Source organism: Perna viridis, chromosome 15 (genome assembly GCF_037379345.1).
Source record: "Perna viridis isolate PV_CMFRI_1.1 ecotype Kerala chromosome 15, ASM3737934v1, whole genome shotgun sequence".
NCBI classification, from domain to species: Eukaryota; Metazoa; Mollusca; class Bivalvia; order Mytilida; family Mytilidae; genus Perna; species Perna viridis.
Window position 1 is genome coordinate 8,347,443 of NC_142459.1, and position 12,671 is coordinate 8,360,113.

A 12,671-nucleotide genomic window follows, 5' to 3' on the forward strand; every position below is an offset into this window, starting at 1 on the left:
GAAACAAGCCTTTACAAAACACTGAATAAAATGAAACCTGGCTTTACTAAATACTGAACAAAATGGAACCAGGCTCTACAAAACACTGAACAAAATGAAATCAGGCTTTACTAAACACTGAACGAAACAAAACCTGGCTTTACTAAACACTGAACAAAATGAAACCTGGCTTTACAAAACACTGAACAAAATGGAACCTGGCTCTACAAAACACTGAATGAAATGGAACCTGGCTCTACAAAACACTGAACAAAATGAAACCTGGCTTTACAAAACACTGAACAAAATGAAACCAGGCTTTACAAAACACTGAACAAAATGAAACAAGGCTTCACAAAACACTGAACAAAATGAAACCTGGCTTTACAAAATACAGAACACAATGGAACCTGGCTTTACAAAACACTGAACAAAATGAAACCAGGCTTTACAAAACACTGAACAAAATGGAACCAGGCTTTACAAAACACTCAACAAAATGAAACCTGGCTCTATAAAACACTAAACAAAATGAAACCAGGCTTTACAAAACACTGAACAAAATGAAACAAGCCTTTACAAAACACTGAATAAAATGAAACCTGGCTTTACAAAACACTGAACAAAATGGAACCAGGCTTTACAAAACACTCAACAAAATGAAACCAGGCTCTATAAAACACTAAACAAAATGAAACCAGGCTTTACAAAACACTGAACAAAATGAAACCTGGCTCTACAAAACACTGAACAAAATGAAACCTGGCTTTACAAAATACTGAACAAAATGGAACCAGGCTCTACAAAACACTGAACAAAATGAAATCAGGCTTTACTAAACACTGAACGAAACAAAACCTGGCTTTACTAAACACTGAACGAAATGAAACATGGCTCTACAGAACAATGAACAAAATGAAACCTGGCTTTACAAAACACTGAACAAAATGAAACCTGGCTTTACAAAACACTGAACAAAATGGAACCTGGCTCTACAAAACACTGAACGAAATGGAACCTGGCTCTACAAAATACTGAAAGAAATGAAACCTGGCTCTACGAAACACTGAACAAAATGGAACCTTGCTCTACAAAACACTGAACAAAATGAAACCTGGCTTTACAAAACACTGAACAAAATGAAACCTGGCTTTACAAACACTGAACAAAATGAAACCTGGCTCTACAAAACACTGAACAAAATGAAACCTGGCTCTACAAAACACTGAACAAAATGAAACCTGGCTTTACAAAACACTGAAGAAAATGGAACCAGGCTCTACAAAATACTGAATGAAATGAAACCTGGCTCTACAAGACACTGAACAAAATGGCACCTGGCTTTACAAAACACTGAACGAATTGGAACCAGGTTTACTAAACAATGAACAAAATGACATTTGTCTAAACAAACCCCCCACCTAAGTTCACCTTCTGTGGAAGTAAATTCAGTCGGAAGAATATGCTAATCTCATCAATACTACAAGAAACTAAAAAATAAATTCAGATCAAAATGTAAAATTGGATGTGCACATCTATAATAGGAACTGCACATTTTCAATAGCAAATAAACATTCTGTAAAAGTTTCATTGAATTTGTTCAGTTATGAGGGAGGATTTCCATATAAAAGGTGGATACCCTATATTTTTAAATGATACAGTCCATGTAGTTTTGTACCCCAAACAAGAGGCTCCCAGGAGCCTGATGACCACTTGGTTGAATTTTGCCTTTCAAAGGCAATATATTTAACAAGCAGTTGTCCAACAATTTTGACTCAAGAAGTCGTTGGTGGGGCTTATCATAAGGATCATTTCAACAATTGAAAGTTTCTTTTAATTTATCACAGTTTTCAAGATATTGAATGAAAACTGTTAAAAAAAAAGTCATTTTTCCCCTTCAAAGGCAATAACTCTTACAAGGAATCATCTGACAACTTTCATCCCTGAAGACTTTTGTAGTCTTAATAATAAGGATCATTTCAGGTATTGAAAGAATTTGGCTAAACCTAACGGTTTTGGAGATAAATGCGAAGAACTACTGTCTGACCGCTATGTTCTATTTTTAGTAACAGCTACCATGTTTTTGACGGATCAAAAATCCCCACAACAGTTCTATGCATGATACCCCAAGGAACATTCATACCAAGTTTGGTTTTAATTTGTTAATTAGTATCAGATGAGAAAATGTTTTAAAGAAATAACATTAAAAATAGCAAAAATCGTTGAAAAAGGGCAATAACTCCAACATGGCTTAACGGATTAAAGCCAAAATTTGACAAGAAATATATCTCATCATGCCAAACACTTTTGTTCTGTCAGAATTTAGCTAAACCTAACGGCTTTGGAGATATATGTGAAAAACTTCTGTCTGACCCCTATGCTCTATTTTTAGTAATGGCGGCCATGTTTTTTTGATGAATCAAAAATCTCCACATCAGTTCTATGCAGGATACCCCAAGAAACATTCATACTAAGTTTGGTTTTAATTGGTCAAATAGTTTCAGAGGAGAAAAGTTTTGTATAATTGTTAACGAAGACGATGGACGATGACTGTGACAGACGCCAAGTAATGGCAATAGCTCACATGGACTTTGGCTAGGTGAGCTAAAAAGAACATTTAGATATCAATCTGAAATAAGAGCCACAAATCTTCAATGACTAATAAAGAATTTACGAAAGTTGCATTAAGATCCACCATGCCTGTTTGTGGCCCTTTTAAACAGTTAAAGTTACAACCCCCAAAATCAATCCAAAACTTCCTTTTGCAGTATATTGCCATATTGTACAATTTTAAGGCAATCCATTCCCTTTTATTCAAGTTATCATCCAGACATCAGGACAAATACTTGTTTCAGGCCCCTTTTTAACTGTCATACCATAATTATTTATGTGTGACCCCCAAAATTAACCCAGGCTGACCTTTATGCTATAGAATATTGTGAAACAATAGTACAGACATACATTTGCTTTCACAAGAGTATTATAGTTAAAATCAATGAAATGCTTGATTTTACCCCTAATTAAAAAACAGTAAGGGTCATTACCTAAAAATCAATAACAACATTCCTTTTTATAGTGTGGAACCTTATTGTAAAATTTTATATGGACCAACTAAAAATTATACAAGTTAGTGCCCAAAAAAACAGAGTCTATGGATGACAACTAGGATACAGACTACATACAGGATACATGGATGTCAAAAGAAGCCGTCAACTGGCAAATTTGGATGGATAATACATCTAGAAAACAACTGAAAATCTATTTTAATTTATCCTGAAACATTGGTGAGGTAGATATATTTTGACTGCTTATATAAGGTTAAAGTTCGGGAAAATTTTCCTGCCATTTTTCCTTAGTGCATTTCAAGTAAATCTGACCTATTAATATCTTAAAAAGGCAAACTTTACAAACAATTTGACAGTTAAATCTTGAGGTTCAGAGGTATAAATATCTGGATAATGCAATAAAATCTCTGTGTATTTCTTCTTTGTGTGCCACACCTTACACACATTTTGCCTGATTCTTAGACGGATAAGTACTTAATAACACAAAGACACACATGGATAAAAATAAAACAATACAAAATCTCTCTCATTTTGAGGTAGAGGATAATAATCCAACTTACTTTCACAATACAGTCCCTTAAATCCATAGGGACACGCACAGTCAACATAGTCACCATGGAGATGGGTGCACGTAGCGCCATTCAGGCATGGATTCCGTCCATCTGTACATGGATTAGACACTATAGCAGCTGTGAAGATAAAATTAGGATATTTCATTGTACAGTGAAATACTGGGAAATTACTATTGTCCGTGGCCAGGTACCAATTTTTGTGGTTTTTGTTGGAAGGCCAAACCACGAAATTTGGTTCCCAATGAAAAGGAGATTCCCATTAATGCTTATACTGAAAACCTAAAAACCATATGTTAAAGAAGTTGTGTTTCTTTCCTTATCCACGAAAACTGGTATCCACAAATTGAAGTACTAACACAGTACATCTTAAGCAAACACTGACAAAACTCTGTAGAATGATGATTCCTTTGATATGGTGATTGATATGAAAAGGGTAATGATAAATACTACTAAAGAGAGAAAATAGGATGTACATTCTTCTGATTTCTGCAAGAATCTTGGTTTCCTTACTCTACAAAAAATCCTAAATTTTGATTTTCAACACAGGCACCATGGTCAAATTCACAACCTGTAAAGTGTAATTTGCAGCCAAATTTAAAGGAAACAGGGAAACTTTGTTACAATAAACATATCTGGGTAGGGACACAAACCATCACTATGCCCCAAAAGTGTCTAATCCAGGATCCAGACACTTTGAAAAGGAGGTATGCTAGCCGGAGTTCCTCATAAAAAAGAGGGTGCTTAGGATAGTATTTACCATTTTTATCAATTTTACACATGAAAATGACAAATTTTTCAATAAAAAGGGGGGGTGCCAATCCCCACCCCCAATTCTGACAGGATGGGGGAAAAAATTATCGGAAAGCAACTTGTAGCAACTCTCATCCTATACTTACTTTCACAATATAGTCCAGTGAAGCCATAGGTACAGCTGCACTTGACAAAATCATCATTTATAGGGGTACAGGTAGCTCCATTCAGACAGGGATTCCGTGCCGCAGAACATGGACTAGACTGACTAGAAGGAACTGTAAAATACAAACATAAATAGGAAAATTATACCTTCATGTACTTTCATTAGTTTCTTTTAAGTACAAGTCCCTGTAACAATCTGGTAAAAATCTGAAACATGCATGTCAAAAAACCACCCATCTGACAATATTATTTTACTAAAAGAAATTTCTACATCTTTGGATGTTCTTAAAGTGAATGCTATGAAACAGGTGTTTTTGAACTCACTTTCTCCCATCCTGTGACACTTCTAAGATGAACCATCTATCAATTCCTCTTCTATATTTATGTATGTGCCCACATTGTTTAATTTGTATGTTTTTTTAGTAGAACTCATTCTTTGTCAACTTTGCCTGATTCTGAGGCTTCTGGAACAGGGTTATGTTGATACAAGATTGAAGTCATCACTACAAAAGTGTTATGATCGTCATCATGAACTCGTGGATTGTTACAGTGTATCCATTTGCGCCATGAAAACTGATTTGTTCAACATGTCATAGTTTTCCTTTCCTCTTTCGTTTACCCTGGACCTGACATTTTTAGAGCAACTCGGCAGATGTTTCTAGAAAAGCAGAGCACGCTTTCCCTACCGGTGTACCTGGTCCATATTCCCAGTTTTTAGTGGAGTCCGAGTTGCTCTTTTACTTTTGTTACTTTGTATGTATGATTTTAGTTACTTCATTTTCTTTGTTGTGTATGTCTGTTTTCCATGTCTGGTCTTTGTCTCTGGATTGCATTCTTTTGATTACCGCTATAACCTTGGTTCCCTTGATTACTCTTACTAATTCCTGTACTTATATATAGTAAAACTTGTCTAAATAAAACCCTGCATAAAGTAAAACCCTGTCTAAACAAGACATCTACTAAAGTTCCTTAACTTTAAAGTTTTAATGCATTTTGAACCTGTGTTAACAAAAAATAAAAACAAAAAAAACAAAAAAACAAAAAATAAAAAACAAAAACAAAACAAAAACAAAAACAAAAACAAAAACAAAACAAATATCTGTCAAAACTGAAAAAAAAAAAGAATGTTTAGTCCAAAAACAGTGTTCTAGGATTTTTCCAAATTTTAGGTTTCCACCTGAAAACTCTAATTGAAGATAACTTTCCCACACTTGAAGTTTGCTTTCGGAACTTAACAAATCCTTTAAAAAATTCAAGCTATCTACTTGGCAAAGGGAAAGTGGGCATAATAATGAATTCCAACACTTGCCACGGGTGACGGGAAAGTAGAATCCCTAAGTACACTGAAAAGGGTTTCAGTTAAGACATATATGGTATAACTTTATACCAATCTTTGTCCATCAAAATATGATAATAAAATGTATTCTTACAGTATTCTTGACAGTTGCTATGACTATCACAACATTGGTAGCCATCTTGACCATAGAACTGGGCAGACAACAGGTAGCATGTCCCTCCTCCACACGGGTTTGGGTAGCAGTAGTTTGATGGGTCAACTGCACCTAAAAATATACAAATATACCGGTAACCCACAGCTGCAAATCTAAGCGAAGGAATTCATGAGGTTAGAACCCAAAATTTCTACCGATTTGTTGGGAAATTTTATTTAATATTTGCAAATTTGGACAACAATGAGCAAATACTAGCCTCAAACCCTTCGACTTTGATAAACTTCTGTATTCATCCCTGATTTTGGGAATGAAAAATGCAATATGTATATTACCATCAAACTGAATTTAAAGATTGATTAAATCGAGTTGGAGTCTGAAAACAAGCTGAACAGAACTTCTTCAATTATCACCTAGGAACTGAAATTACAAACTAAAAAAATGAATTTGGAAATAATGATATATATGTATATGTACATTGTATGTTCATAATTGTTCCCGTAAGATATTGTAGCTGCAAATGTTTAAAAATTGACCCTAACAGTAACCCCCTAAAATCAAAAGGTTGTTCCCTGATAGACTTACTCTCACAAAAACTTCCATAGTACCCAGGAGGACACTGACACTCAGCCTCTATGTAGGGATGTATGGTTATATATTTGTTAACACACACTCCACCATGGTGACACGGATTTGGGGTACAGGGGTCATAAATAGCTAAAATAAATAAAATAAGGATGGGAATTTGAAAAACAAATAAACAAAATAATGAAGACAATGCATATAATAAAGGAAGTATAATTATTGAATGAAAATCATTGCAAAAAGCTAATAAACCATTTTTGAAACGTAGGGCTTTTTATTTGAATTCTATTTTAGATATAAAAAAATCCCCTCTACTGGATTCTGTGAAAGGGTCACGGGGAGACAGGGGACTGAATCATAATAATTTCGTCCAAAACTAACTCGAACTAAATAAGCGATCACGGAAACGTACTAATTACAGCTAGTTGAAATAGACCAGTTCCAACTTCAATACAAATTTCGGCAGGCTAGTAAGTAGTTTAAATAGCTCTCTAAGTAGAAATCTGCCCCAAACTTTACCAATGTGTCCTACTTAACTAATTAAGAATACCTGCTTTTTTTGTCAGTTAAGTTTGAATAGCTGTCAATTATTATGACCTTAACCTCAAAGGTCAAGTAAATATAACTCAATGAGGCCATGTAAATTATTGTTACATTTTCTTTATTGGTATATTTTCAAGTTTATATTTTAGGGCGTCTTATATACACAATCACTGTAAACCAAAGAAAAAAAATAAAAATGATACTAATATTTACAATAGTTTTACAAACATTTCTTAAAGAACTTTTTTTTACTGTTCAATATTAAGAAGGTCCTTAGAAGGACTGGTGCATACATTTATATCGCAATTAAGTTGAAAACATGGCTATTTTGCAAAAGTGTAATGAATGTTACCATAACTTCAAGCTCTTAAAACTATTTCGGCTAGAAAGAATCTCAGTTAAACAATGTATGATCATCAAATTCTTTCTAAAAGAAGTTTTAGCATTCAGTTCAATTAAGTACTTGAAACTAAAAATAGCCTTGCTCTTTGAATATTTAAATAAAATGAACAGTGTTATCCAATCAGAAAAAAGTAAATCACTTGTATATAGAATACAAACTATCAAAACTCACTTGTGGATGGCAAATATAGAGGTTAAGGTCATCATAATTGACAGCTATTCGAATTTAAAAGGCAGTGTCCAAAAGATCACACAGGTTTTCTGAAGTAGTTAAGTACTCACTAGCCTACACAAATTAGAACTGAAATTGGAACTGTGGTCTTTTTTAATTAGCTGTAATGTAAGTTTTGAATGTGCTGTGACAGATAAGGGAGAGAATTTACAGGAAGAATTTCGGGGATTTGCTCCACTTAAAGCTGCATTAGCTGTCATTTCCGTATTTTTTGTTTCTGTTGAAATATACCTTAACTTCGAATTATTTCTACTAAATTGTACTTTTCCTGCATAATTTCATTTGATATCCACAAATAAAATGCATTAAATACATGAAATAGGTGTCTATATATTTATTGTCTTGCAAGACAAAAAAATCGACCTAGATAAATCCGTATGCATGTGAGTTCTGGTGACCTTAATCCGCGCATGTGCTGTAAGGATCGCTTCTATAAGAACAAATATGATTTGAAAAGCGGAATTTGTTATTCAACGGCAAGGAAGATCGACGGACTCAAGCCGTAAAGGGAAAAATTCGAATATAACGCAAGGATCCTTTTGAAATTTACGTATTGTGATATAATGTGGCTTAAATATGGTCATTAGTTATTTGAAAATTAATCAAGAAATAGATGAAATGATATGGAAACAAGACGTGCTTACCTATGTAGACGTTATTGTTATTTTTTTTACCAAGGTTAAAGTATTTATAACCCAGGTGAATGTCCTGTCGGCAATCTCCGGAAGTAATGGCGAAAAATAATTAAATTAGAGCTATTGAAAAAACGTTGTTTCCACAATATTTTATAGGTATTATCAACATTTATTGTTTCTGTTGCATTACTGCAAACTTATTTCATTGAATCAGCAAAGAATCAGTAGAATCAGAATTGAACAAATTTGGCAGCTAATGCAGCTTTAAGTTTTGTTGAAAATTAACGGGAGCGGATGCAGGATATCAGGTTAGGGTGACGTAAATACGATTTAATGTCGAGAGGAAGCGACCTAGGCAAAACAATTTTCGCGGTAGAATTAGTGAAAAGTCAAGATTTCATGCATGCTAAAAAAATAAAAATGGTAGTGGGCAAACATCTTTTCTCCTCTTCTCTAGATCCGCCAATAATTTCAGGCAAGAGATGGACAAAAATAAGAGGCTTTTATAAATGTTCTGGATCCGCCCGGATGTGATTGTCTGTGTTTAAAATGTTAAATTGTTCTACAGATAAAGCACAATTATACACATGCTTAAACAGGCATGTATGGCAAGCCGTTGTGAAATTTATTCTCCATATATTGATATTAATAAATATTTAACAACATGTTAATAAATATTTAGTAACATGTTAGAAAATATTTATTAACGTGTAGATAAATCGTACTATATATTGATATCAATAAATTATTATTAACATCATGATAAATATTTATTAGCGTGTTGATAAATCATTTATTGATATCAATATTTATTTATTAACGTGTGAATAAATATGTTATATTTTTATGACAATTTATTGATATCAATTATTAATCCTTAATATCAATAATTCATTTATTGATATCAATAAATGATTTATAGGTATTGATAAATAAGTAATAAATTCCACATTGGCTTTATGCCATAGACATACGCAGAAGGAAAAAAATACGGACTACAAATATATATGAGATTAGAAATTCATTTTAAATGGTGCTGTTTTAACACTTTTGAATTGAACTGTGGAGCTGTCAAGTGTAAAATGCCCAGATCGCATCATATTCTATAGATCTTGGTGAACAGTAAATGCAAGTAGAATAAACCGGATTCTCATAAGCGGGTAAAAAGTGTAAGCGGCCTCTGTATGAATTGTTTCGTTTTCAGTTTACACTTTAATGTTGCTGGATATGTGGGGACAGGTATTTCGTTGTACCCGTGTATAATTTTGTTTTGGGGCCAGCGACACCCTACCCTGTGGTGTTTACAAGGGTTTCGTTGTCTTCACTGAAGGCCCAAGGGTGGCCTTGAGCTGATTTTTTTTTATCCCGGTGGGGTTGCTATCCCTGTGACATATTCAACATATCCATTCTCGTTATATTTTTTTAAAAACAATTACATTTATAAATTGTAAAATAGAAATATCATATTTAATGAATAATCGCGTGCGAATTTGTAAATTAATATTTTAGACCTGTAATTTTTATGATTAAATTCAAATGAATATTTAGTAATTCCCACTTTTTCCCATTTTTATTAAATGAATATTTAGTAATTCCTACTTTTTCCCATTGTTATTAAATGAATATTTAGTAATTCCTACTTTTTCCCATTTTTATTGAATACAAACATGCCTAATTTGCAAATCTAGCTCTCGATCCGTCATTAATTCCGTATAATTTTAGTTGGAATTTATATTTATGTTGGAAATGCAGACTTTATATCCACTCCTTGTATTTTTCTCATATATACGGTAATAGTTTTTTCACACACACACAAACTTAACAGAAAATTGACAACGGAGGCGGGTATACGTACAGTGCCCTTCAGGTTAAAAGGAAGTGAGTAAAATATACACAGGTACCATGTACATGTACAATGTATGCAAATTAATGTGTGTTTGAATTTTTACGATATAGATATTGCATGCCACTTTTTGGCCATTTTTACTATTTTTGCATACAATTATTTTTTAAACTACATTAAAGATTATTCTACTTTACGCCTACCCAATGCAGTCGGAAAGTCCAAAATCGTCGTTTTATCAGATTTAACTTCATTAAACCAAGAAAGAGTATTTGGACTTTAAAAAATGAAAATCGAATTAACAATACAAATCATCATAAAACGCCTTTCACCTCTGCTGATAGAAATACATGCAATAAATATGCATGTATTTGCTAGAACCATTTTACATGTAAAAGATAATGCATGAACATTTTATTCGAAGAAATATTTTACTATTTTATTATCAGTTCAAATTCAAGACTTTTTTGTGACAAATCCACAACACTTAAAAAGATTAGGAAATGAATGATGAAAATGAAAATTCATATTGATAGAGCTAGTCGGCTATATGTAGGCTAGTATTTCAGGTGGTTTCCAGAAAGGGGGATGTTCCGGGCTATTTTTTTTTTATTTCCGCCACAGTTTTGTCAAATAACTTAAGTTTCCACCAAAAATGGGGGTCCAACCCTCAAAGTATTTATCATTTAATCGTCACCGAAAGTTGAAAAAAAGATGACTTTGTGAGGATAGAAAAAGGTATTATTTTAAAACCTTCTTTTTTTACTATAAAATAATTCAAATACAAAAAAATACTGAGTTCTCTTCTACATTGCAATTCAATGTTCAAAATATTGTTCATGTTTTTTTTTCATCACGGAACTAGGCAAACACATCTGAATCGATTTATACTCACCGGTACCTATAGCATTTCCCAAGAAAAGGATCACACTAAATACACACAACATTCCGTACACCTTTTCTGGTCCAAAGTCCAATGATGTTGCTGGTGGAGCTCGGAAACTGTCTCTTTTTGTATTGCATCGCTGGGGGCCATTCGGGGATGTTTCGACGATGTACTTTTAACGTACAATGCCCTCTATATTTGAAGTATTTACCGTCGTATTGGCCCTATAAACAGCAATTATAATGATGTTTTTCAATTTTACAAAATTCGAAAACCTCAGCTTTTTAAAATAATTTTATGATTTTGGAATGAGTTCGTACTCCTTATTTCTCCCTCAAATTTGAATAAAACAAAATATGGGAACATTTGCTTTATTTTTCATGCAAAATAACGGCTTGTTTTGATTACATGTAAATAGATCTTCAAAGATAAAAATTTGGACCAGATTTCTTATTATATTATAATGAGTGCGCTTAACTACAATGTTTACAATTGCTTTAAAAAATATTCACGTATTGACGTGTAAAATTCTCATTAGAAGTCACTGATTCCTTAATGAAACATAAAAGCGTTTTTAGATGACCATTTGGGACTGAATACCCAAAACATTATCATTACGAATATGATGCTATCGCCATTTTCGGTGAAATAGGCGTGTGCAATATGAAGGAACACGTGGCTACTCAAGGTCTGAATTTATTTTTAAAGATCGACAACTGGAAATCGCTAGTTGAAGTGTCAACGCGACGATTTTTTTTTCTATATGATGAATGCCAAGTGAATTTTAAGACGGGTTTATACATGAACCTCGATAAAACTGTCATTTCATTTCCGGGAGTGGGCGAGTAAGATAAACAAAATGAAACTTTTGGTTAATTTTTTTTATACATGAACCAACATTTGGAGTTCTTTATTCTATGACTTTTACTTAGAGCAATTTTTTTCACTCATAGTTATGAACATGGGATCGGATCCTGCTCTTCATTCTAAAGTTGAATCTAGACTTCCATCATATTCAAATAGTTGCTCCATATACATGTATCTGGTTTGCAACTCGTTACGTCATTAATATAGTCCTGAATAGGCGGCTAATAAATGGAATTATTAGTGGCATCTTTATCTTGGTCTGTGGTCATATCGACTGTATTATCAAAAAAAGAGCAATTCATCATTTTACGCGCTTACTCCAATTAAATGTACATATGAATTACGTGTTTCATTAATCAAGCCTCATTTCTTCAATTTGCCGACTTTTAATTTGGTTTTATACCAAGATACAGATGAGATCAGTTCTAACCTCTCACAAAACTGTTCTAGAGCTGTCAGATGAACACATCTATGACATATTTAGAACAGTTCTCGGACAGTTCTAGAGCCAGCTCTTCTGGCAGTTCTATCAGAGCCAGCTAGCTCTACTAGTAGAACTGTTTGTGAAGAGCCGGCTCTGCTAGAACTGTCAGAAGAGCTGGATCTAAAAAATCCAAAGAACCACCAATAAAAATATTTTGAAACCTAATTGAAGTTTCTTTCAACGAATGTAATTATGTCAACACTACTGCGAACGTA

At 33.4% G+C, this 12,671-nt stretch overlaps 1 protein-coding gene across 3 annotated transcripts in view; it reads right to left on the reverse strand.

Moving 5' to 3' along the window:
- Positions 1-11,214, reverse strand: part of LOC148596804 (uncharacterized) — a 60,443-nt gene extending 49,229 nt beyond the window's left edge. Inside the window, exons 1-5 of one of the 3 annotated variants that reach the window (XM_088563340.1) lie at positions 11,115-11,211; positions 6,565-6,696; positions 5,962-6,093; positions 4,513-4,644; positions 3,605-3,733 (exon numbers count right to left, since the gene is read on the reverse strand). In XM_088563340.1, coding sequence (XP_088419466.1) covers positions 3,605-3,733; positions 4,513-4,644; positions 5,962-6,093; positions 6,565-6,696; positions 11,115-11,166 — 577 coding nt within the window. In that variant the 5' untranslated portion in view covers positions 11,167-11,211. Of the gene's footprint in view, positions 1-3,604; positions 3,734-4,512; positions 4,645-5,961; positions 6,094-6,564; positions 6,697-11,114 lie in introns of all 3 variants that reach the window. The other 2 variants (XM_088563339.1, XM_088563341.1) reach the window with 2 other exon arrangements.
- Between the last annotated feature and the right edge of the window lie 1,457 nt (positions 11,215-12,671).